Consider the following 27,224-nt stretch of genomic DNA (forward strand, 5'->3'; position numbering starts at 1 on the left):
CAAGAAACCCGAATGGAGCGCTATATCCCTAAATTGTGACCATATGTGTAAACAATTTCATGATCTGAAGGGTGTCCAACCATCCTTTGAATTTGAGTGAGGATACTGCGGCCTGAGATAGTGTACCTTCATGAGGCAGCATGCTCCACTTCGGACTGTAATCATCATCACCGGACTTTGGCAGAATTAAAATCAAAAACAATCAATAACTTTCTTATATACTAAGGGAATTCCTTTTCTAAAGATTGAATATATTATTTAATACAATAACAGATTGAAGGTTATTACAGATACTGGAAGAAATTGCCAGAAGAAAACACATGCAAACATACTCTCATTTATCCAGGGTTAAAAATGAATACCAAGACTGTTAAAGCAAGCAATCAATTTTTGAACTTTGCAAAATCAATTGGTGTCATGTTCAACAAATCGGTTTAATTCTATGCCAACCAAACCCACACTAACTGCAGTAAGACCATAAGACATAGGGTAGGCCACTCGGCCCATTAAGTCTGTTCCACCATTCAATCATGGCTGATATTTTTCTCATCCCCAGTCTCCTGCCTTTTCCCATAACTCCTGACTGTTCGAATGTAACCAGTGACAACTTTGTATTGGATGTAATGTGACCAATGGGAACAAGATATAAGGGTCAGCTGACCCAGTAAAGCATGGAACCAATTACAGAATGATGTAATAGTCAACTGACCAGTTGATTCACTATAAATAAGGAACAATGTAGAATTGTGGGTGGCTTGGAGTGGCCCAGGGCGAGGCCCCAAGTTTGGAGTAATTATATTTCTTTATTAAACCCTTTCTTTGATTTATAAGTTGGAGTAATTTTTGTTGTATTTTCATTAGCTGCATTTTGAAGAGTCCCTTCTGAAGAAACACTGACCCCCTTATTGATCAAGAACATATTTATCTCTTCTTAAAGACACTCTATGACTTGGCCTCCACGGCCTTCTGCCTCAAAGTATTCCATAGATTCACCACTTTCTGGCTGAAAAATTTCTCCTCATCTCTGTTTTAAACCTGTAGCCTGAGGTTGTGCCCTCTGGTTCTAGTTTCTCCACATGTTCCTAGTGGAAACATCCTCTCCACGTCCACTCTATCTAGACCTTGTAGTATCCTGTAAGTTTCAATAAGATCCCCCCTCATCCTTCTAAATTCCAACCAGTACAGACCCAGAGTCCTCAACCATTCCTCATATGACAAGCTCTTCATTCCAGGGATCATTCTTGTGAACCTCCTCTGTGCCCTTTCCAAGACCAGCACTTCTTCCTTAGATATGGAGCCCAAAACTGTTCACAATACTCCAGATGGGGTCTGACCAGAGTCTTATACAACCTTGAAAATATATCCCTGCTCTTGTATTCTAGCCCTCTCAACATGAATGCTAACATTGCAATTGCATTCCTAACTGCCGACTGAACTTGCACGTTAATTTGAACAAGGACTCCCAAGTCCCTTTGTGTTTCTGATTTCCTAAATGTTTTGCCATTTAGAAAATAGTCTATGCCTCCATTCCTCCTTCCAAAGTGCATAACCTCACACTTTTCCACATTGTATTCCATCTGCCACTTCTTTGTCCACTCTCCTAACCTGTCTAAGTCTTTCTGCAGCTCCCCCCGCCGCTTCCTCAATACTACCTGTCCCTCCACATATCTTTATATACTACCTGTCCCTCTACATATCAGTAGATGGAGTAAATGACAACCATTATGTGATATAGCAGGTTATGCCAACTGAATTCAATTCTTTAAGCTGGTTTGCTATCTATGGCAATTAATCCTGTATTCACCATGCTGCCCATTGTTTTTTAATTTACTCCAGATGTGAATGCCACTGACGTGGATTGCCCATCCCTAGTTGTCTTTGAGAAGGTGATCATGAACCACCTTCTTGAAAATTAAGTGGCTTACTAGGCCATTTCAGAGGGCACTTATCAGCCAACTATATTGTTTTGGATCTAAAATCACATATAGACTAGACCAAGTAAGATCTTTTTCCACTAAAGGACATCAGTGAATTTGATCAGTTTTATTATGACAATCTTGCTGGTAGTTACATGGTTACCATTACTGACATGAGCTTTGTATTCTAAATGTATTTAGTTAAATCAATTTAAATTCCCTAACTTAGGGGAGGCAATGGCCGAGCGGTATTATCGCTAGACTATTAATCCAGAAACTCAGCAAATGTTCTGGGGACCCGGGTTCAAATCCCGCCTTGGCAGATGGTGGAATTTGAATAACATTTAAACATTTAAAGGAACTAAATGGCTAATGATAAACATGAAACCATTGTTGATTGTTGGAAAACCCATCTAGTTCACTAATGTCCTTAAGGGAAGGAAATCTATTGTCCTTACTTGGTCTGGTCTATATGTGACTCCAGGGCCACAGCAATGTGGTTAACTCTCAATGTCCTCTGAAATGGCCTAACAAACCACTCAGTTCAAGGGTGGCTAGGGATGGACAATAAATACTGGCCAGCCAGCTTTGACCATGTCCCACAAACTAATAATAATAAAAAAAACTGCAATGATGGGATTTAGACTCTCTGATCATTCATCTGGATCTCTGGATTACTAGTCCCATAACATAACCACTATGTCACCATTCTGATAATTGTCCATTACAACTGAGCTCACATTCACTGTGCTGAATGGCAGTCTAAATCAATTGAGACTGCATTTTGTTTTTACATTAGTTCATTGGATGGGAGCTTCACTAGCAAGAATTCATCCCTAATTACCCTTGAGTAGTTGGTGAACTGCCTTTTTGAATTGCTGCATCCACAATGCTGTTAGGAAAGGAGTTCCAGGAGTTTGACCCAGTGACAGAGAAGGAATGGGATATTGTTCGAAGCCACAATTCCAAATGTGACTTGGAATTTGTAACCACTAATTGTTCCCATTCTTTTCAACAATGCCAATGTTCAGTACACTAGGTCATCATCATCCAGCATTCTTAAATAAAAAATATAGGTTCAAAAAAGAAGCATTTAGTTCTTGTAAAATAAATTAATATTTGGAAATGTCATCACTATCCAGTACATGACATATTGACCTATCTGATTATTTCTTACCTTCTTACGCACCTGTTGCTGTTTGGCAGAGTGTGCTTTGACATGCTTCCTCAGTGAGCTTGGATCAGTGTAGCGCTTTGTACACCCTGGGATCTGGCAAGCATATGGTTTCTGTAAAAGTTTAAGAGAGAGAAAGGTTTTACACTTTGCAATAGCTGCTGAGTCTCATTAAGACAATTCTGCACTGACTGTATATATGTGATCCTTATGCTATGAGATGATGAATTATTATTTCCAGTGCACAAGCACTTTCAAATCATAATGTGGTTACTAGATGTAGAAATTCCTCCTTTTAAGATATTTCACTCAAATAGTTCAGTCCTGGCACTCGACCAGTATAATGTGGTGTCAGATGATAGCCTTGTTCCTGGATTTGATCCAAAATCAGGAAACAGTTTTCACAAATGTAGCTGTTGGTAATTATTATTGGTGGCCAATCACATAACTGTCAGGAAGCTGCAAATGTAGAATATTTGACAGCAATAACTTGTTTTAAGGAGAATACACTTAGTTTAAGAAAGCTACTTTAGATAGCCCAGTTATATATATCATGTGATATGAAGAATTGTTATAATTACATGATTACAAGTTGGACAGTGTAATATACTGAAGTGTATTTAGGTAAGCTTATGAGACCAGTCTAACAAGTAATTGCACAATGCAGGATGATTGGACCACTGTTAGAATATTTTTAAACTTCATTTAACTCTGCTATCCCACTGACACAACTGCTACATTGAATTGCTTCAGAGTTCCATTGTCTGTAGGCAGAGCACCATGAAGCTCTGATCTGGTACCTCATGTATCAATATCTCCAACTTCATGGCATATTTAAATCCAAAGTACTGTCATAAGGTAAAAAACTTCAACAGGGTAATTTTTTGTCTTTGTCACATTAACAGTAATCTGGGAGAGCGCATTCTTCCCCATCAGGTTGGACAGTCACATTGTTGATTTCAATGGAATGAAAATTGGGTGGTCTCTGTAATGGGCAAGCATTGCACTCAACCAGATTATTAGCAAAGTGAAAACAAAAATTTGCTGCATTATGTACCAGACTTGTCTCTATAATCATCCACTGAAATCATTGAATGAATAGTACCTGGGTTCTGAAGACAGAAATTCCTTGGCAAAGAAAGGAAAGCACAAAGAAGAGAAGGAAAAATTAAAAGTTTTACGCTTGTGCAGTTCACATATTAACACAGTACAGACACTAACATTTAAATATTACAATGTAAGGTGAAGCAATATCTTCTGTACCCCATGACAAATGTTTATATATTCAAACAGGTTCAGCATCTGTTTTATTTTACTTAATTATAATTCCTCCAGCAGTCCAAAACACATGTTTTATATATTATCTGGCTCGATTATGTAAACTATCGTACAGTCTTGCTGGCATACATTTCCTATCAGTTTTATCTCCAACTTTTAGCTGAGTGTAGATCAATGTAATTTAATGGCCTGAGTACCATCCTTCGTGTGTGCCAAGGCAAGTGAACATTGGCTAGTCCTCCTTGAGAAGTACTGCAGTCAATCCTTATTCTGCCTTTCTTTGATATTTACATTAAAAACTTTTCCAACAGGAGTCAATCGACATTAATTCTTTTCACCTCCCTAGACAGAAAAACTAAGGACAATGGTACTGCTTCCATAAGTATTTCTGCCAAGGTTAGTGAACTCATGACAGATAAGATATTGTATCTGGGTCTTTGCTGACCTGTGTACCACATCCCAGGAGTGAATTTACTGAATTAAAGTTGGGACCAAATTTTATACTCTTAAAACTGATAAAGATAATGCAAGGATACAAATAGTGTGAAGTAACAAATAGCAAGTTAATGAAAGCCACTGAACACATCTCTCTGAAAGCAAAATGAACATGTATTTTACAGCAATTGATAAGGAGTATAATATCAAGGGTAGGACTGAAAGCAGTGAAGAGGATCAGAAGGACCTTGGGGTCAGGGTCCATAGGACTCTTAAATCAGCCTCGCAGGTGGAGGATGTGGTCAAGAAGGCATATGGTGTACTAGCCTTCATTAATCGAGGGATTGAGTTTAGGAGTCGGGAGATAATGCTGCAACTTTATAAGACCCTTGTCAGACCCCACTTGGAGTACTGTGTGCAGTTCTGATCACCTCACTACAAGAAGGATGTGGAAGCTATTGAAAGGGTGCAGAGGAGATTTAAAAGGATGTTTCCTGGATTGGGTGGCATGCCTTATGAGGACAGGTTGAGGGAGCTCGGTCTTTTATCCCTGGAGAGACGAAGGATGAGAGGTAACCTGATAGAGGATTATAAGATGTTGAGAGGTATAGATAGGGTGGATTCTCAGAGGCTATTTCCCAGGGCTGAAATGGTCGCTACGAGAGGACACAGGTTTAAGGTGCTGGGAAGTAGGTACAGAGGAGATGTCAGGGGTAAGTTTTTCACTCAGAGGGTGGTGGGTGAGTAGAATCGGCTGCCGTCGGTGGTGGTGGAGGTAAACTTGTTGTGGTCTTTTAAGAGACTTCTGGATGAGTACATGGGATTTAATGGGATTGAAGGTTATAGATAGACCTGGTAGGTAGGGATACAAACAGTGCAACTTGTGGGCCAAAGGGCCTGTTTGTGCTGTAGTGTTCTATGTTCAATTATTTTTCAAATAAAGAGGCAGGACAGTGTAACAATGATGCTTACATTTGTATTATTGCTACTCAACAACCCCTGTTTTGCTATATGTTTTCATATCACAGTGGGCTCAGTAGAATTCTAATACATACACACAACAGGAAAGGATACAAGCAGGAGAAGTAACAGCCCTAGATGGTTTTGTGAAACTTGGAGGGATTTCCCCAGTTCCCCTATCCCCACTAAAAATAATTTGTGCCTTTTGAGCTTCTCTTTGAATGGACTGCCAACTGATACTGAGTGAAAGGGGCATGATGCAGTTCCAAAAATGTCATCAGGGTCACATTGATTTCAATTTCTAAATGGATGATGTGCCCTTTATAGGTGTCTGCCTTGGTCAGATAAGCTCAGCAAAAATGGAAACAACTACAGTGATGGTAGTGATGGGGCAATAGGTTTCTCTCCACCATTTTCTGGGTGCTATTAGCCCTGTTTCATTATTTGAAGCCTTGAACATTCAGCCTTGAAACTGCCTCCTCAGAAGACAGTTAATCTGGAAGCAGTGCTGCAAAAACTCCAGGTACAAAGTCACCAATGCGAAAACTGTTATTCTACAGCCTCTCAGCAAGTTACTGTAAACTAAATGAGTAAGATAACAACATTGAATAAAATAATTTTCATTACACAAATGGCATTATTGATCAAATTGTGTCTTGGCTCTATCGGACACATGGTTGATTGTACTTTGAGATCAAAGTTTTTGCAGATTGACGAAGACTTTGCCAGTAAGTGAACTCTATATAACATGTTGAAAATGTAAGCCAGGAGCTACATATCATGGCTCAGTCTTACCAACATTACTAACTTGGTCAGACAGTGCGAGTTGTGCCAAGAGAGTCAAAAACTCTCCCCCCAGTCTCCCTACAACTATGGGAGTGGCCGGCTGGGATCTGGATGCAAATGCATGTGGACTTCTCTGGGCTTTTTATGGGTTCCATGTTCTTAATTATGTTCAATGTGCATTCCAAACAGTTGGAAATATATCGCAAGAGATTCACCACTTCCCATGCTACCATTAAGAAACTACGACAAAGTTTCTGCACAGGCTTCCTAAAGTCCTGGCCTTTACAAGCACTGAATTTCAGACCTTCATGCTTTCCAATGGAATCAAACACATGAAGACAACACCCTATCACCCGTCATTGAATGGGTTGGCTCAATCGGTGGTGCAGACCTTTAAGCTCAACATGAACAAGCAACCCACAACCAAATTGGCACAAATCTTTATTCAACTGTAGTGCTACCCTTCACACAACGATAGGAATTGCTGCAGTGGAATTATCAATGGGACAGAGGCTTTGAACAAGATTAAGCCGACTGTTCCCAAACCTGGCAGAGAGGGTGGAGACACATTAAGAGAATCAGAAAAAAAAAATGATTTGGCAAGGACACAAAGGACATTCAAAACTGGTAACCGAGTTTACATGAGAAAGTCTGGGAATGGTCTCAGTTGCTCATAAAGGGAAAAACTTGGCCCATGTCTTATAAGGCCCAAGTGCAGAGCAAAATTGTCAGAAAGCACCTGGATCATCCAGGAATACGGAACCCATGTCAGTGAGGCCTCATTACCAGGCATGGGGATGACCACTGCCAGCGCCGACCCCTCGCTTCTCCCTCTAGGTGATGAGTACACAGATTCCAAGGGTAGAAGCGGAAGAGACCAGTGCCCCAAATGAAGCAAGACTCAGGGAGAATCAGTGCCAGTAGCTTCACAGTGCTTCCAAAGGTCTCAAATTCACTTCACACCCACTGATCCGGTTGTGCCTCCAATTGATTCCAGGTAACTCCCCATAGCGGGAGTGTTGAGGAAGAAATGGACTTGAAGAGGGAGTGATGTTATGACGGCCATGGACATTGTCAATTGATCTCCCCATGGGTCTTTAAAACCAGCTGGCTTCACTTAGGCTGGCAGTCGAAGGGCTTTGTGGTGGACCTGTACACTGTAGCAATACTTTATGCACATTGTAAATAAAAGATGATGGTGACGGTAGACTGGCCTTGGCATGATTATTACAGCCTCTCCCCACCATTCCCCCACACCCCCTTCCTCCAACCGCCCCAGGACATACATCTGGACCTCCGGCAGATAAGGGAAATACCCCCAACCTCAGAACACAGAGGATCAACCTCCTCCCATGCTGCTTAATGCTTGAAACAAATCCTCACACCATGCAGGCTTTAGGGTGACATGACCCCCTCCATCATTGCTGGCATTGGGGCATCATGCCTGGCCCAGCCCCACTGCAATGAAGATACAACCCATGCCTCTGCCATCACCTCCCCGCCACATGGTCTCGCCACATTGCCCTGCTCCAACATTGCTTCCTGGCTGTGGCAAGTGCCAGGTTGGTAGCACCAAATCCTCTGGGACCTATACTCACCCCTGAGACCCAGGCGTGATTATCACAACTGGTTTCTATTTCTGGCTGGGGGGTTGGGGAGGGGGGGGGGGACAGTGTAACATTGGAAGCAACAGTATTAAGCTATTTAAGAATATTTAAATATATTCAAATTGACGGTAATCAGGTTCACATCCTCACTGGGCGCAAATCTGATTACGTCACCAGTGGGGGCCAGGGAAAATCTCAAATAATCTTGCCATCACAAAGCTCATTTGGCCCTCTCATGAAAGTTAGCAGCCATAAAAGGATTTGCACCTGTGGCAAATAGGCCTAGAAAATATAGCCAATATATTTTTTATTTCAGATTTTCAACATTACTATCTTTTGCTAGTTTGCCTTGATTGACTTTATCAATAAGAGAAAAGGCAAGGTACTGAACAACCATCAGTTATAACATAATGCAAAACTTTCTGTGTAGTTCTTACTGTATCCAGGTGTGTTCGTTGGTGTTTGGCACGATCACTGGAGTTGCTGAAAGCCTTCTGGCAGCCAGTGTGCTGGCAAAGGTAAGGTTTTTCCCCTGTGTGGCTTCGCAGGTGGATTTTGAGATTTTCTAGTCGAGAAAATGCCTTATTACAGCCTTCGAACTGCAATAAAGTATTAAAAAAAATACATATTACCATGAAGAAATAGTTAATAGAGGCAGTTTGGCTACAAAGGCCACAGTGTAAACCAACAGTGCTCATCCAGTAAATCACCACAGCGTAACATCTGTACTAACTCAAGGATGAAAGAAAAAAAACAGTGCCATTAATTTAGTCTTTCAACACCAACATGTCCTAGAACAGTACAAGATTGAATTGGTTTCTTTTTTTGCTGAATTACGCTTCATCAACTCTTTCAAAAACATACATTACCTAAGTTGATTTAAATCACACACATAGAGGGCATTTTATTCTCAAAGTGATCTTTCTGAATGTCACTAAAGACAAATTAATAACCTTTTGGGATTTACTTAAATTGGTAGCCACAAAACTGACAGTTAAACTTGTCTGGGTTGATTTAGCCTATGTGCTGTTTTTACCAATTAATAAGTCATTCTGTCTTCTCCAAACTGCGCTCCGAATTTGGTATGAAAACATCCAATAGGTTCTTTAAGAGAGACTGATTATTGTAATGGGATAGATAGTGGGCTGGAATTTGCTGGAGTAGGGCATCTTGTGGTTAAATATACATGTTCTTGTACCTTGCAGCTCAAATCTTTTATCCATGTCAGTTGCTGGAAGTGTGGTGAGGGCTTTTGGGACATTGGTGAATGATGGGATAGTGTATCTCCATTTTATTGAGATCTATGAATTGAGAAATAAACAAACACTGAAGACAGTCAATTAAAGGGATTGAATTCAATTCCAAATCAAGTACAGAAAGAAAACAAAAAAAGAAGATTGGATTAAGAGAGAGAGAAAAAATTCTCAGCTCCTCTTTAATCCTTTTGCCAATTACTTTACATCTATGTTCCCTGATTATTGACCTTTCTGCCAAGGGAAACAGATTTTTCCTATCTACTCCACCTCATTCCCTCATAATCCAATGCAGTTCAATTAAATTTCCCCTCAGCCTCCACTGTCCCAAAGAAATTAATCCCAACCTATCCAAACTTTCTTTACAGCTAGAAGTTTCCATTCCTAGCAATACCCGCATAAGTATCCAACGTACTCTCTTTAATGCAATCAGATTCTTTCAGCAATGCAATGAGCAGATCCATTCATAGCATTTAAACTTCAGTCTAACTGGTGATTTATACAAGTCTAGAATAAGATCCTGCTCTTATACTCTTTGCCTTGAATAATAAAGGACAGTATCCCATAGGCAACCATAGCCATCTTGTCTACCTATACTGCTGCATTTAAAGATCGGTGAACATGCATGCCAAGGTTCCTCTTCTCTGTTACACTTCTATATATCCTATCATTTATTGTATATTCCTTTACATTGTTTATTCCCAGTTTCAAATGCATTATTTCACATCGTTCTGGATTGAAGTCTGTTGGCCAATTTTCTGCCCACCTGATGAGTCCACTGATATCTTTTTGATGTCCATGGCTTGTTTCCTCACTATCCACCACATGGCTAATTTCTGTATCACCTGCAAACTTATTACTTTTTCCCACATTTAAGTCTAAATCATTTATAGAAACTACAAAAACAAACAAACAAAGTACTGACCCCTGCTGCACCTCATTGGAAACAGCTTATAGTCTCAAAATCACTCGCTGACCATTTGTTTGCTGTCATTGAACTAATTTTGGATCCAACTTGCCACTTGTCCTTGGACCTAACGGGTTCTTACATTTCTGACCAGTTTGCAGTGGGGCCACGCGAAAAGCCTTGCTAAAATCAATGTAGACTGCATGAAATGTGGTCACGACCCTCAGTGTTACTTCCTCAAAAGTTAGTAAAACACGACCTTCCCTTAACAAGTCCATGCTGACTGCCCTTGATTAATCCATGCTGTTCTGAATGACAATTCAAGCTGTACCTCAGAACTTTTTCCTATAATTTTCCCATTACCAAGGTTAGGCTGACCTGTGTATAATTGTTCAGTCTATCACTTCCTCCCTTTAAATCAATGATGCAATATTACCAGTCCTCCAGCACCAATTCTACCAGAGGTCATTGAAAAATAAAGGTCAGAGCCTCTGGTCTTTCCTTCCTTGCTTCTCTTTGCAGACCAGGATACAATTCATCTTGTCCTGGTGATTTCTTTTCTTCCAAAGATGCTTAAGCTCTTAATATTCTTAAGGATTGGCTGATTATATTGTTAAAATACACACATGATGGGCATTGTTTGACTGAGGACTGAGGGCACATACAAAGAAAGTGGAGCCTGGGTATCTCAATCAGGATGTAGAGATGCTGGCGTTGGACTGGGGTAAACACAGTAGGAAGTCTCACAACACCAGGTTAAAGTCCACCCAGTTTATTTGATAGTAATCCCACAAGCTTTTGGAAACATTGTTCCTTCGTCAGGTGTGTGGAAGGTTCTGATCAGAGAAGGGCATACAGAGTCACACAGTTTACAGAAACTGTGTGTGATTTTATATGCCCTCCTCTAATCAGAACCTTCCACACACCTGACGAAGGAACAACGTTTCCGAAAGATTGTGGGATTACTATCAAATAAACTGGTTGACTTTAATCCGGTGTTGTGAGACTTCTCACCATCTCAATCAGTGCAGCATCAAACTTTTAATCTTCAGGTTTAAAGTTCCAGTCCCTGTCTGGGTGCTGCTTTTTAAAAAGTATTCCATTCGCATAAAACCTCAAAATATGAACAATTTGCTCTGAATTCTCCAGTTCCCTAAACAGAAGTGAAGGAGTTGTTCCTTCATTTTATTTCAGGCAAGACAGTGGTGGACTGGTGTTTCAGAGGACCATGGGAAACACCAGTTCCAATCCTATTTTTGGGTCAGAGGAGGTGGCATAGTGGTATGGTTGCTGGACTGGCAATCCAGAAACCCACGTTTGGATCCAGCAGTTAGTGAAATTTACATTCAATAAAAGTCTGGAATTAAAAGTCTAATGATGACCATGAAACCGATTGTGCTTTCTTTTCCCATTCCCTGGTGGTGTACTGGTTAGGACTCAATGCTTTCACCATCATGGCCTGGGTTTGATTTGCACTCAGGAAAGTACATTTAAATATCAAGTATAAAGAGAGTCATTTGGGACACTGAGTTGATAATTATTTAGAGATCTAAAATGCTGGATCCTGTGAATGAACCTACTATCATGGGAAAGAACTTTGTAGGAACATTTGTTGTAAACCCTGTCTATCTTCTCCATGAATTTATCACACCAGTCTCATATTGATTTATCTTCATGTAACTGTTTCCAGTTTACTTTTGCCAAATTACACTTCAGTTTAGTAAAAGTGGCCTTCACTCAATTTAGGATTTTTACTCTTAGTTTACCTTTGTCCTTTCTACCTCATGAATGCAACAACAAATATTGCAGATACAAATACAGCATTGAAGCTCAATTCTTCTCCCTCTTTAACATTATAACATTTCCTCCAAACCAGCCATCATGACTTCAGCTCTCCCCCACCCCCGTGATATCCACATTGCCATGTTAAATTTCAGGGAAGCACTGAGATCAGTTAGCTCCCCATGAGTAAGAATGGAGGGAGAATCAATGAGCTATCCAAGGGGCACCTCCATGGAATCCTCAGAAGATGAGATTTGTTGATCATGTGAAACACAGCGAATGCATGAATTAGAATAAAGCAAAAGAAGAATTTACACTTTTAGAATACCTTATTTAATTGAAAAGATATGAATTGTTTAACTTACTGACATTTGATTTTAAACATTAAAAATCATAAATTCTGATTATCTTTTCTTCCAAAAATGTATTACAATGCTCCCACTTCTCAGTTTACCTCGAGAGACCATCCAAGATAAATACATGTTCTTGAACTGGGACCTAATCTGCTTCCAATTCCATATTTTGACTGGATGATATGTGACAAGAACCAGACTTGTCGTCGCTAAAGTGTTGGAAGAAGAGCCTAGCTTTGAATTGTTTTCCCCTCAAATAAATTAGAAAACTTCATTTTGAAAATTAGTAATGGCATAAGTAGGATGCAAATCATAGATTATTTTGTAATTATCTTACAGGAGCCTCCTGTCCAAATAAGCAATTTCTGGGGAACTATAATATTCAGCACATTCTTAACATTAATATATCGTTTTAAAAACGAATGTAAAACTGGGAAAACCATGGCTGTCTTAATGAATATCAATTGTAGCCCTGTGTAACATTTCTGGGGGAAATGAGCTGTGATGGAATAAGTGAAACTTTTTTTACCATTATGGAGCTAAATAGCAGCAGTGTGCTGCTCGGCAACCTTACTAATATCCATGGTAGTTGCTGTCAGGTCAGATAAACAAAATGGCCTTTATACAACAGTAAGGAAAGAGCAGGTCATAGACTACTGACATTGGAGACAGACAACACATGGAAAATCTTAAGATTTTCATTCCAAACCATTTTTTTTGTTTTGTACTGAAAAATCTACAGCTAGAGAGATGTGTCAGGTTTTGATTAGTGATTTATGTAGAACTTAACATTGTTTTAACAATTTTATAAAGCACATTTTTTTCCTTTGACAGCACCTGGTCAAAAAAAGTGGTCAAAAGAAACAGGGTTTGTTTCATGTTAAACAAGTTTTGGAAAGTCAAAGCATAGTTTGTTCTCTACTGTGATGTTTGAGCAGTTGTTATTACTGACTGACACTATCAATGCTTTGATCTGATAGGAAATCCTTTTCACACGGCTAGTCCCCAATCTCATTCTCTCTCTCTCTCTCTTTCTCTTGATTGCAGCTTTTCTTGTTTCTCTATATTTTATTGGTTCTATGATTATTGTTTATCCAAACTTTATCTTGCTTCTCCTAGAATCCAAACATGTGTCATAAATGTTTACCTCATGTATGAATTCAAAACTAATTTGACCAATTCAGTGGGGAAACTATTCTTTCCAAGAATCTTAAAATGATGAAGCTTCTTGCCTTCCTCAGTCTTTGTTTTCTTCCTGCAATTTTCACGTGTGCTTTAATTTAACCTTGGGGTCACCTATTGCTTCCGGATTTATCTAGTCTTTTCCCGTTGTTTCAATCTTGTTAGTTAGCTGCAGAGGATTTTCACCTTGGATTTTCACCTTGCTGTATAATATAAAACAGCATGCAACATACATGTCCAGAGTTTCATATAATGCGTCGTCTCTTTTGATGTTAATTGAATTATTATTATTCTTGACTTGTAACTTAAAGTCACTGTTCAGAGCAACACATAGTTATGTGCAGAGCATTCTTTGTCCCAGTAAGGAGGGTTTTTCATCATTCCACCAAGTACTGACATTTTTAAATATTGTTGCCACCCACAATTACAATGAATAAATAGATTTCACGATCAATATTTTGGTAGAATGAGTATCCATTCAAATAACTTTGAACCTTTTTAAAACCATATATACTTCCGCAATCTCCGGTAATGACTTTAAAGTAGTACTCCAAAGATACAGGCAACTATTGTTTTTCTAATATGAATTTATTTTTTCCCCTCAAGGAAAAGTATTGCTGTAGGAATTTGAATCCCTCGAATCTGATAACCTCTGGACAGAGGCCATGCTAGATTTCAGAACTTGCTGGTTTTAGAGAAAAAAATGGAATTTCTTAATTCAGCAAATAGGGGAACAATATGATCTGGATGGGGTCAGGGTTCGCCAAGTCTCTTGGAGTATGGGGAAGAAATGTCTGGTTTTCAGACACCGCCAGTTTTAATGTACTCTTAACAGTTATCTTACTAAATAAGAGATGTTGTTTACTCCTACAATTACCTTCCTTCATTTTCTGAATTCATTATGATTCCTTAGTGACTGCCACATCCATGGCCTCTTTTGAGTGTACTATCTACAGCAATGATGTGGACAGATTGGTGAAAGGGACATCACAAACAATCATGAATCAACATTTACACACTAGTTGGGAAAGTAGCAAAGATAGCTAAAGTCACTACAAAAACTCTTGTTCATGTTTTAAATCACTTATGGGCGAGAGGGGCTCTGAGCCAATTTTGCAAAACTCTTAGTTCCATGTTGGCTGTGATCTGATAATTCAGTGTAGACCAATGGGTGAACCCGAAACCTTCCTTTTCCATGATACAGTTGATATATTTGACCACTAATTTCTTATCGACAGTGTCTCCTTTTATTTTAGATCTAGGATCTGGACATAAGTTATAGCATATAAGATGTTTCTCCAAAGTAAAAGTTGGGTATCAGCATTAGCTCAGTGAGCACTCTCATTTCCAAGTCAGAACATCGTTCGTTTAAATCTCATTCCAGAAACTCAAACACATTAGCTAGGTTGAAATGCCAGTGCAATTCTGAGGTAGTGCTCCATTATGGGAGATGCAATCTTTTGATTACAATATTAAAAAGGAGCACTTTTTACCTGTTCAGAAGGACATAAAGGATCCAATGGTCTTACTGCAAAAAAAGAGTTCTTCTGATCTTCTGGTCAACATTTATCCCTCATCCCACATAGTCAAAAACAAGTTATCTAGTCATTATTTCATTGTTACTTCAGTTGCTGGTTAGGCTGTAACTGGTGTATTGTGAGCAATTGTGGTCACCACGTTATAGGAAGGAACAGATTGCATTGGAGAGAGTGCAGAGGAGATTTTACCAGGATGTTGCCTGGGCTGGACGGTCCAAGCTATGAGGAAAAATTCGATAGGCTGGAGCTATTTACCTTGGAGCAGAGAAGTTTGAGAGGGGACCTGATAAAGATATGTAAGATCATGAGGGGCGTTGATGGGGGAGATAGGAAGACACTTTTTCCATTAGCAGCGGGATCAATAACCAGAGTTAGGAGACTAAGAGGGAAGTTGAAAAGAAACTTTTTCACCCAGAGGTGGTGGGAGTCTGAAACTCACTGCCTGAAAGGGTGGTTGAATCAGAAACTCTTGTAGCATTAAGGAAGTATGTAGAAATTCACTTGTGCCGCCTACCTCAAGGCACTTTACTTGCAGAAAAGATCCTCTGACCTCTGAAGGAAGGCCCCAACCTGGCAGCGACCCAGCAGACCCCAATACACGTGCGTGGTCTGGATATACACTGTCCAATGAAGCCAAACCACAGACGACAGCAACCCATAACACCTGACCTCGCAGAACCATCTACCAATGCAGGAACCGTAAACAACGCAATAAATCCTCCATCCACACACTGTCCAGAATGAAGAACCTCAGTAGTCACAACTATACCCTTAATGCCGCATACGACACTCACTGTCTCCCAGGCACGAAAATAAGCAGTTCTCCAGGAAGCGTTGAAAACGTGCAGGGCTGCAGGTCAGAGTGAAATAGCATGGTCCCAAAAACCCCTCTCCAGCTTACTGCTTGCAAATGTCCAATCTCTGGAAAACAAGCTAGATGAACTTAAAGCCAGACTCAGTTTCCAAAGAGAATTGAGGGACTGCTGTATGCTCTGTTTTATTGAGATATGGCTCACTCCTACTTCACCGGACTGTGCCCTATAACCAACGGGCTTCTCAATCCATCCTTTGGTCCATACAGGAAGGGCTAGGGGAGGTAGGGTCTGCTTCCTAATCAACACCTTGTGGTGCCTGAATGTAGCATCACTGGTGAGTTTCTGCTCCCAGACCTAGAATACCTGACACTAAAATATCACCCTACTACTTTCCGTGGGAGTTCATCTCCGTTATCCTGACAGCAGTTTAAATCCCAGCCCATGCGGACATGAAGATAATGCTGGATGAAATGTACACCACCACAAATAGCCTTGAGATGAAACAATCCAATGCCTTTTTCATCGTGACCACGGACTTCAATCAGGCCAAGCTCAAGAGTGTATTAACAAGTTACCACCGACACATCTCCCGTTCCACTAGAGGCCCAAACATCCTAGACCACTGCTATACAAATATCAAACATGCCTACTGCTCTATCGCCTGTCCACACTTTGGCAAATCAGACCACAAGGCTTTGCTCCTGCTCCCAGCTTACATGCAAAAACTGAAGTGGGAGAATCCATCAAAGAAAGTTGTGCAATGTTGGTCTGAGGAATTAGATGATCTCCTATGGGACTGCTTGGAGTCAGTGGACTGGTCAGTATTTAAAAATTCTGCCACCAGCCTGAATGAGTACGCCACCACAGTAACTGACTTCATTAATAAGTGTGTAGAAGACAGTGTGCCAAAGAAGCAAATCTACGTGTGTCCCAACCGGAAACCATGGATGAACAGGGGCATCCATTGCTTGCTGAAGTCCAGGTCTGAGGTGTTCAAGTCAGGTGACCCTGACCTATACAAGAAAGCCAAATATGATCTAAGGAGATCCATCAAAGATGCTAAAAGACAGTATCGGACCAAGCTAGAGTCCCAAGCTAGCCACACAGACCCCACCGATTATGGCAAGGTTTGCAAGACATAACAGGCATCAAAATGAAGGGATGCAAAATTATTGGCTCCAACGCACCCATCCCTGATAAGCTCAATGCATCCTATGCCCTTTTTGAGCAAGAGGTCAGCGAGAGCATGTCCTCCAACCTGGAAGCCTTGGATGAACCTATATCTGAGGTCACCACTGCAGATGCCAGAGCAGCTTTCTCAAAGGTCAACCCACGGAAAGCAACCGCCTGCTTGGGGTACCCGGACTGGCATTGCGGATCAGCTGGTGGGGCTATTCGCAGACATCTTCAACCTCTCTTTACAACAATCTGAGGTCTCCATCTGCTTCAAGAAGACACCCATCATCCCAGTGCCAAAGAATAGCCAAGCAGCGTGCCTTAATGATTATCTTCTAGTGGCTCAGACATCCATCATTATGAAGTGCTTTGAGAGGCAAGTCATAGCACGAGTCAATTCCAGTCTCCCGGACTGCCTGGATTCATTACAGTTTACTACTGCCGCAACAGGTCCACAATAGATGTCATCTCCCTGCACTCAACCCTGGAACACCTGGATAATAAAGACACCTATCTCAGGCTCCTATTTATTGATTACAGCTCAACCTTCAACACCATTATTCCTACAAAACTCCATGGCCTGGCCCTCGGCTCCTCCCTCTTTGACTGGATCCTGAACTTCCTAACTCTCAGACCACAATCAGTAAGGACAGGCAACAACACCTCCTCCATGATCATCCTCAACATCTGTGCCCCACAAGGCTGTGTTCTCAGCCCCCTACTATACTGCTTTTATACCTATGACTGTGTGGCCAAATTCCTCTTCAATTCGATTTTCAAGTTTGCTGACAATACCACCATAATGGGTTGGATCTCAAACAATGACAAAACAGAGTACAGGAATGAGATAGAGAATTTGGTGAACTGGTGTGGTGACAATAATCTCTCCCCTAATGTCAACAAAATGAAGGAGATTGTCATCTACTTCAGGAAGTATTGAGGAGAACATGACCCTGTCTACATCAATGGGGACAAAGTAGAAAGGGTTGAGAACTTCAAGTTTTTAGCTGCTCAGATCACAAACAACCTGTTCTGGTCCTCCTATGCTGACACTATAGTTAAGAAAGCCCACCAACGCCTCTACTTTCTCAGAAGACGACGGAAATTTGGCATGTCAACTACAACTCTCACCAACTTTTACAGATGCACCATAGAAAGCATTCTTTCTGGTTGTATCACAGCTTGGTATGGCTCCTGCTCTGCCCAAGACCGCAAGAAACAACAAAACGTTGTGAATGTAGCCCAATCCATCATGCAAACCAGCCTCCCATCGTTGGCTCTGTCTACACTTCCCACTGCTTCGGCAAAGCAGCCAGCATATTTAAGGACCCCCATGCACCCTGGACAATCTCTCTTCCCTTCTTTCATCAGGAAAAAGATACAGAAGTCTGAAGTCATATACCAACCAACACAAGAACAGCCCCATTCCAGCTGCAATCAGAATTTTGAATGGACCCATCTTGCATTAAGTTGATCTTTCTCTACACCTTAGCTATGATTGTCACACTACATTCTGCACTTCTTGGTTCCTTCTCTATGAATTCTGATTGCAGAATAATCAGAACCTATCAAGGTTCATTCCTCATGATTAATTAAAATTAATTGCTTAATCTTGGACTTCTGGACAGTTGATAGAAATAAATAGGGGCACTTTGTACGTCAAATGCTTTGTGATGAACATCCTGAAGAACAGAATATAGTAGATCAAGGGCTGGACAGTGGCAATGTGAGAGTTCATGACACATGACAGAGAAGTCACATCCATAGGCTACTGCCCTGTCTGGGTGGTTGAATCACCAGAGGAGTTTACTGAGTAGAGGGATGTCCAACTGTGGGATGTTTTGAAAACTTACCGGCAAGTTTAATATTGGCTGAATGAAGGGGTGGGGGGGGGGGGGGGGGTGGGTTTCATGTGATGCAAGCGCAGGAACAGTTGTGTTTTTGCAAGCTCTGGCACTGATAATTTTCAAATCCTTTCATCCTGATGCACAGCTCATAATCGGATTATCCTGGAGTGTATGCTCCATGTTATGTCCTTGGAAGATTTTTGGTGGAGTTTTGGTGACAAAGTGCCAAGGAGTGTCAAGAAAATCCCTGATAAAAAGGAGCATTTGAACGCATCCCAGATGGAGCTCAGCCCTCAAAATGGAGACCTGGTTGGAGAGCAGGCTGTAGGTCTGGTGCTCTCGAAGATGTTGCAGGTGATGACTGCAAATGTTATCAAAGTTATTGATGACAAACTCGGCATTTTGACACATAGTCCAATGAATAATACATACCAACTCTGTTGGTATTTTCTGTCTCTTCCTATAAAAATGATCATACTGTTCTGTACCAATTTCTGAAGTTTTGTTGCATTATTGGTAAAAAATGAAAAATCCTTAACAGAAACCTATTTTTAAAATAATATTGGTTGAATGTTCACATTGTTGGCTAAGAAGCAAGGCCCACAGACTGGCAGATCGGGATGAAAAATGGAGAGTAAGAAAGCACTTTGCAATTATTGGCTTTTTGTGTTAGAAAACAATTATGCATTGTAAGAAAAGCCTCCAGAAATCAAAGTGCAAGTAGAAGTCATAGCTTGAGTAAATTACACAATGAAATTAATATTTCAATAGTCAATAATCAATATAATCAATAGTCTCAGAACAGAATTAGAAACTGAGGTCCTCATGAACATGTTTGATGGCTGCCAATAAATCTGGAAATGAGCTAAAATGAGAGGCAAAACGAAGGGAATTAGACAGTTGGGGAGGTTTTGGAGTTGATTCTGAGGTACCAGATAAGAATTAACCAGCTTTTTCACATAGATGGATTTGTATGGAAGAAGTTCTTGCAGATGGGGTATGTATGGCAAAAGCAAGGCTAATTGTTAGACTTTTTGAAGAGTGACTGATGATACAGATGTTAGTAAGGACTCTAACACAGCTGGAAAAGTAATCTTAAAATCTTTTGGCCAGATATTCATGAAAGTGTAAATTTTAGAAATTAAATAATTGCACCTATGGTCTGAATGATGCTCCCAGGGTATGGTAGTTTTGGTGATATCTGTTTTGTTGAAAATCGGCTGTGTTCCAACTGAAAGAGGAGTTGTTGGTGTAGTGTAATTTTCCCGGACTTGTAACCCAGAAACTAGGCAAATGCTTAATAGCAGCTGTGGAATTTTTTAAACACCTGAATTTAACAAAAAGCTAGTCTCAGTAATGATAACCATGAAACCATTGGACTGTCATAAAACCTATTTGACTCACAAACACCCTTTAGGGGAGGAAATTGTTCATTCTTTCCTGGCTTGGTCTACACATGGCTCCAGATCCATAGCAATGTGGTTGACTCTTAACTGCCCTCTGAAATGGCCCAGCAAGCCACTCAGTTGTTCCAAACCACTACAGAAAGTCAAGAAAGAATAAAATCCACAGGCCATCTGGCACTGACCTAGGTAGCAAAAACAACAATAGCAGACACTGTAAAAAAAATTACTACAAATTGTAAAAATTGTTCCTGCAGAAAGACAGCTAGGAAGGGGTTACTTTTCTTTATTCTAATAAGAGAAACTAAAATCCTTTCATGCCTTTACATGGAATAAGACAATTGTGGTGGAAAGCTGACTTGTTTTACATTGCATTTTTTCTAACATCTGGGGGCTTGTGCCAAAATTGGGACTGTTGTCCCTCAAGCAAGTCTGACAGTGTCATACTCAACAAATCATGCCTTACAGCCTATGTCCCTCCACCATCATCAACCCTGGATATATCTTGTACCACCAATAGGACAGACCCTCCAGACATAGTAGCAAGGTGATATGCAGTCAGGAGGAAGTTATTCTGGAAAGCATCAACATTGACTTCTGTCTTTATGAAATTGTATAGCATAAGATCAAATATGTGCAAGGAAACTACTACTGATTACCACCTCACCTGATGAGTCAGTGCTACTCCATGTTGAATACCACTTGGAAGAAGTTTTGAAGGTAGCAAGAGTACAAGTGGCAGGGTGGGAACTGTGGCATAGTGGTTAGCACTGCTGTCTCACAGTACTAGGGACCCAGGTTTGATTCCACAGGTGACTATGTGGAGTCTGCACGTTCTCCCCACATCTACGTGGGTTTCCTCTGTCCAAAGGTGTGCAAGTTGGGTGAATTGGCCATGCTAAATTGCTCTCTAGTGTCCAAAGATGTATATATTAGGCAGATTAGCCATGGGAAATGCTCAAAGTTGCAGGGATAGGCCGGGGGTGGGGCTGGGTAAGGTGGTCTTTTGGAGAGTCGGTGCAGACTTGCTGTTCTGAATGGCCTCTTTCTGCACTGTAGGGAATCTATGGTTCTATGGTAGTGTGAGAGGGAAACATCAATGCTCATCACCAAAACGGGTTCAGTAGCACCATTACTGATCAAACTGGCTGAGTGCTGAAGGACATATTTGCCAGATGAGGCCTGTGGCATGTGATGTCCTCACCTGCCACCAAAACGCACCACAGGGGAGGGCATGAGATTCTGCCCGAAGTTTTATCAAAAGAAGAAGCATGGCTATTGTAAAGCTTGATTGGTCAGTTGAACTCATTGGGCACTCAGACTAGATCACGTTCTAGTTTTCATGTGTTGGAGTTAAGCACTAGGATGAAACATGTTAAATCAACAATGTTTTAAAGACAAATACAGTATTTTAAAAATTAAATACAGAGACATGCATTCCCATTTCTAGGTGAGTCAAAGAATATGGAACAAGTCATGTTTATGATATTATACATGCCAATTATGACTGGTGAGGAGGATTCAAATGGCTCTCCACTTTGTCCTGTCCTCATTTAATCATAAACAAGTTTGTTTATTTGAAAAGGATATATTTGCCAATTCAATGAATGTTTACGTGCTGTGATCATAAAAGAACCAAGCTATGACCAATTTTCTCAGCATCTCATCATAGGACAAGCTCCTCATCCCTCAGACCAACTTAGTGAACCCTAGTTGTACCGTCCCTAATGCAAGTATATCTTACCTTAGATTTGGAGATCAAAACTGCACACAGATACGGTCTCACCAAAGCCCTGTATGGTTTTAGCAAGACTCTGTATTCCTGTTCTCCAAACCCTTGCAAAAAAAGGCCAGCGTGCAATTTTCCCTTCTAATTGCTTGCTGAACTTGTATTTTATGTTCTTTATACAAGCACATCCAAGTCTCTTTGAGTTTAACAAAGAAAGAGATCAGTTTTATTATACTTAAACTAATCAAAGTAAAATAATAAAACATGGACCGGCACACGCATACTCGAAGTTCCCACACACACAAATATAGATTACTGACTGAGAAAGGATAGATCGTCTAAGAGGCCATTAAATAGCCGTTAAAAAATACACACTCTGTAGTTTGGCAACTTGATTGGCTTCTGGCTGAATTTGATGGTCTCGATGCATCCAATTTAAATGCGTAGATAACTGATATGCTTGTTCTTCAGGAGACAGTATTGGGTTGTGTTCTTTTTAAGAACTCTCTGTCTGCAGTAGAGTATCCCTGGGTGATCTCAGTCACCAGGCAGGACTCAAATCTTACCAGGTGTGTTGGAGAAAGGAGGTAGGAGCGACCTCACTTAGGTCTACTCCCGTAGTTGCTTGTCCTCAGTTTTGCTGGGAAAACACACTTAAAACATGCAAAGGGTTGACTTGTCATCTGACCTTCCTTCTCCAACTGCCAGGGAAATTAAGAAAGAAGATGTTATCTGTGTATTCCAAAGATTCATGTCTGGAAGCTAACAGCCAGGCTCCAAGCAATTAGTCTTAATAGTCCATCTCCAACAGCTGAATACCTCAGGTGATTGCCATAGATGTCTTGCTAATGAGACAGCAGATGTCAGTCCTTCACATTCCCCTGAAGTCACAACACAAGAAGTACAAGTAGAAGTAGGCCATGTGGCCCAATGAGCATGCTCTACCATTCAATATGATCAGGACTGACCTTGGGCTTCATCTCCACTTTCCTGGCCATTGTCCATAACCCTCGATTCCCTGAGACACCAAAAATCAGTCTATCCCAGCCTTAAATCACTTCAACAGTGAAGCATCCACAACCCTCTGGGATACAGATTTTCAAAGATTCATAACCCTTTTAATGAAGTAATTTCTCCTATCCTCAGTCCTAAATAATCAGCCCCATACTGGGATGTTGCCAGATATGGAGGGCATTAGCAATGAGGAGAGTTTGGAGAAACTTGATTTGTTCTCACTGGAATGACAGAGGTTGAGGGGCAACCTGATAGAAGTCTACAAGATTATGAGGGGCATGGACAGACTAGATAGTCAGAAGCTTTTTCTGACTAGGCTGGAAGAGTCAATTAAGGTGCGAGGGGCAAGGTTTAATTAAGATGTACGAGGCAAGTCTTTTTACACAAAGGGTGGTGGGTGCCTGGGACTCGCTGCTGGGAAAGACAGTAAAAGTAGATACGATAGTTACTTTTAAGGAGCATCTTGACAAATACATGAAAAGGATGGAAATAGGGGGATACAGTCCCGGAAGGGTAGAGAGTTTTAGTTCAGTTGAGCAGCATAGTCAGTGCAGACTTTGAGGGCCGAACGGCCTGTTCCTGTGCTATAATTTTCTTTGTTCTTTCTTCATATTCTGAGACTGTGACCCCAGATTTTAGATTCTTGGACCAATGGAAACTTCCATCAGCATCTATCATATCAAACCAGTTCAAAATTGTGTACATTTCAATGGGATTGCTTCTCATTCTTCTTCATTCAAACTCCGGAGAAAGTAGACCCAATTTTCTCAGCATCTCATCATCGGACAATCTGCTCATTCCACAGACCAATTTAGTGAACCCTGGTTGTATTGTCTCTAATGCAAGTATATCTTATTTTAAACGTGGAGACCAAAACTGCACACAGGTATGGTCTCATCAAAGCCCTATACAGCTTTAGCAAGACCCTTTATCCAATTGTTAACCAACTGTCTGTCTATGTTAATATATTACACCAACTCCATGCAAAATCTTTGGAAATCCAGATATATGACACCTACAAGTTCTCCTTTATCCACCTTACCAGTTGCATCTTCAAAGAAATCCAATAAATTTGCTAAACAGGATTTCCCTTTGGTAAAACCATGTCCCTTAAGTTTCACAACATTTTTTCACTTTGATATTAATTTCCCTAATTTCCTCACTCATTTTGGCCCCTAAATTACTGTCTAAGTGAAACTTGTGTCTTCCCTGTGAAAACAGACAAAAAATATTTGTTCAATGTCTCTGCCATTTTTTCATTCCACATGATAACTCTCCTGTCTGTTTCTAATAGAGCAATATTTATTTTACTAATTGTTTCCTTTTTATACACCGATAAAAGCTCATACAATCTATTTTTCTCTTACTAGTTTGTTTTCTCCCAATCTATTTTTTCCCTTTTTATCAACTTTTTGTTTGCCCTTTTATAGTTTCTAAAAAATACTCCCAATCCTCAAACTTGTTACCTTTTTTCCCAAATATTGTAAACCTCTTCTTTCAATGTAATACTAGCCCAAACTTTCTGACTGAGCCACAGGTGGATCTTTTTTGCTGAGTTTTTGTTTTTCATGGAATGCATTTTTATTGAACATTTTGAATTATTTCTTTAAATGTTTCCTACTGTTCATTTACAGTCATGCCTTTTAGTCTATTTACCTAATTTATCATTGCCAGTTCTCCTTTTCTACCTGTGTAACTGGCTTTGTTTGAGCTTAAGATTTTTGCTTATGATTGGAATGTGTCACTTTCAAACTTAATCTGGAATTCAGTGGCATTATGATCACTATTTCCCAGTGGATATATTTAATGTGACATTACTCATTAACCCTGCTTGATGACATAATAAATCTAGAATAGCTTCATCCCTAGATGATTCCAAGTCCAAGAAACTATTACAAAAACATTCCACAAACTCAGCTCCTTTACCACTCTTACCAATTTGCTTGTCCCAGGCTACATGAAGATTAAGGTCCCCACAATTCCTGTCATTATCTTTGACGGGTTTTGCAGACAGACTGACTCTATTCGAAAGAATTGGAATGTGGAATGTGCAGTAATGCAAATTAAGGTTAGCCACCTTGGGCTTTGAGTTCAAATCATTTTAGGCTCTTGTTTTTAAAAAGTCTGTTTTTTAAAGTTTGGTTCAGATTTCCAGCCAGTGCAAATCATTATTTGGCATAAAGCACATCTTCATGACACAATCTTCCTGATGGATATTCTATTGTAACTGGTTTCATAATATTTCTCACGTGTGAAAATGAGAAATGTCCCTTTTGTTATGAAGATAAGAAAATAAGGAGGGTTGTTAAATATGCTTTGTTGAAACACTGACCCTTGTGGAAATATTGAATATGGGATCCTATCTGTCAAATACTTTAAGTGAGATTTATGCAATGGGCTTACTGAAGCTAGTGTATCCAATGAATGTTAGATAGATAGTCATTCATTGTGGGTTAACATACATTCTGTGAAATGTATGACTGAGAAAAGGATCCTGACTTATAACAAATGATGGAGAGAAAGGAAATCTGTAAATTTAAATGGGCAGATGTAAGTCACCAACTGACTGATAGTTTTACAACAGAAATGCACATAAAAATAAATTAAGTGTTTCAGAGGAATGGTGTCTTGCAATTTGACGCTTTGTGAAGAATTTGGAAGTTTCTGATGTAACTTGTTTTGAAATTTTGGTTGTACATATAAATTCTAACTTTTAAAGAGTGAGAAGGAAACATTGTATATTATTGTATTTAATTGTATCTTGGTGATGGGCATTAACTAAGGATCACTTGTGCCCCTATAAATAGACACTGACTGAACTGTGGTTGTTGAATGAGGAGGCGCTTACTCTAATCTGTAAATAAATGCTTATAAAAGAATGTAAAGATTGGCTTCAATTCCATCTTTTTGGACTATAACAATAAAATGTGTTATCTAAATGCAAGTACTTGATTTATCTGTTTAAACTTTGATTCTGAACAATTTTGAAATTCATTTTCTCCAGGTCTGTGTATTAGAGAATATTATATATCAAAATTTTGATGATTATATTAAGAATAACATTTTTCATAAAATATAGATATTGGGAACTTATTGTTTTAAAGAATATTGAGAGCAAATATAAAGCTCAAGAGCATGAGTTTTGTTCACTGCATTAGCCCAAAGAGTGTTTTAAGTTACTGGATCCAAGGTGCCACAAGAATTAGATAAAAACAATTTGGAAGAAATTGCTGGATTTGTTCCAACAATATTGGAATATGAAAGAAATTTGGCTGCAATAACTATATTTTTCTTGACTGAACATCGAGAAGGATAAAAAGGAGATTTGCAGAGAACATACTTGCAATTAGAAACAATTCAATTCCTCTCTGTATAAAAGTTGTATAGAAGAATCATTATTTTGTAGCACAATATTTTTCTTAAAGATAAAAAATCTATGTTCTGCCCATTTCCTTTGGTCACTCTGGACTATATACTTCCTAAGGGCAGAAAGAAGAGCTGGCAACCTGTTACCAGACATTTGTCAATGATGGTTTCAAGAAGCTATACAAGTGTAGCCCTACGATGAAAAAGAAGTTGAATAAATGTCTGGTTGGCAACAAGATTGCAAATGAAAGATTAGATGAAGATAATTAACATGCTCCACAAAACAAAATGGTTTCTCTGCTCCTGAGGCCACGATTACAACAATGTTGACTTGTAGCAGGCATTAGGCAAGATTCTATAAGGGAACACAAGAATGGATTATTATTGTTAAGAATATCTTTGGCCATGGTGATTGAATTGCTCATATTGCCACTGCAGTGAAGCTTTATAATTTCAATTAAAGCATGTTCTTCACCAAATGTTTGCTCCAGGATGCCTCCATCAGGTGTCTAAAATGTATGAATAGTATTGCAAGGAAATACTGAGAGATAAAGGTAATGTTTTAATTTAGAATATTTAGATAGTAATCTTCCCCTTTAAATTTATATGAATTTTGCAGTTAAAAAATCCATATGGCACTGGATTGTTTTTATTAAGTATCATTTTTTATTATTGGATTAGGATCCAGAAAAGATGTAACTTT

General features: G+C 39.8%; 1 protein-coding gene across 1 annotated transcript in view; it reads right to left on the reverse strand.

Moving 5' to 3' along the window:
* The window catches only part of LOC145347848 (zinc finger protein GLIS3-like), a 370,782-nt gene that overhangs the window by 107,744 nt on the left and 235,814 nt on the right, over window positions 1–27,224 (reverse strand). Inside the window, exons 5-6 of the mRNA XM_080195761.1 lie at window positions 8,594–8,755; window positions 3,094–3,204 (exon numbers count right to left, since the gene is read on the reverse strand). Of these exons, the coding sequence (XP_080051887.1) occupies window positions 3,094–3,204; window positions 8,594–8,755 (273 nt within the window). The remainder of the gene's footprint in view (window positions 1–3,093; window positions 3,205–8,593; window positions 8,756–27,224) is intronic.

The sequence above is a fragment of the Carcharhinus amblyrhynchos genome, chromosome 9 (genome assembly GCF_965287045.1).
Source record: "Carcharhinus amblyrhynchos chromosome 9, sCarAmb.v2.hapA, whole genome shotgun sequence".
In the NCBI taxonomy this organism is placed as follows: Eukaryota; Metazoa; Chordata; class Chondrichthyes; order Carcharhiniformes; family Carcharhinidae; genus Carcharhinus; species Carcharhinus amblyrhynchos.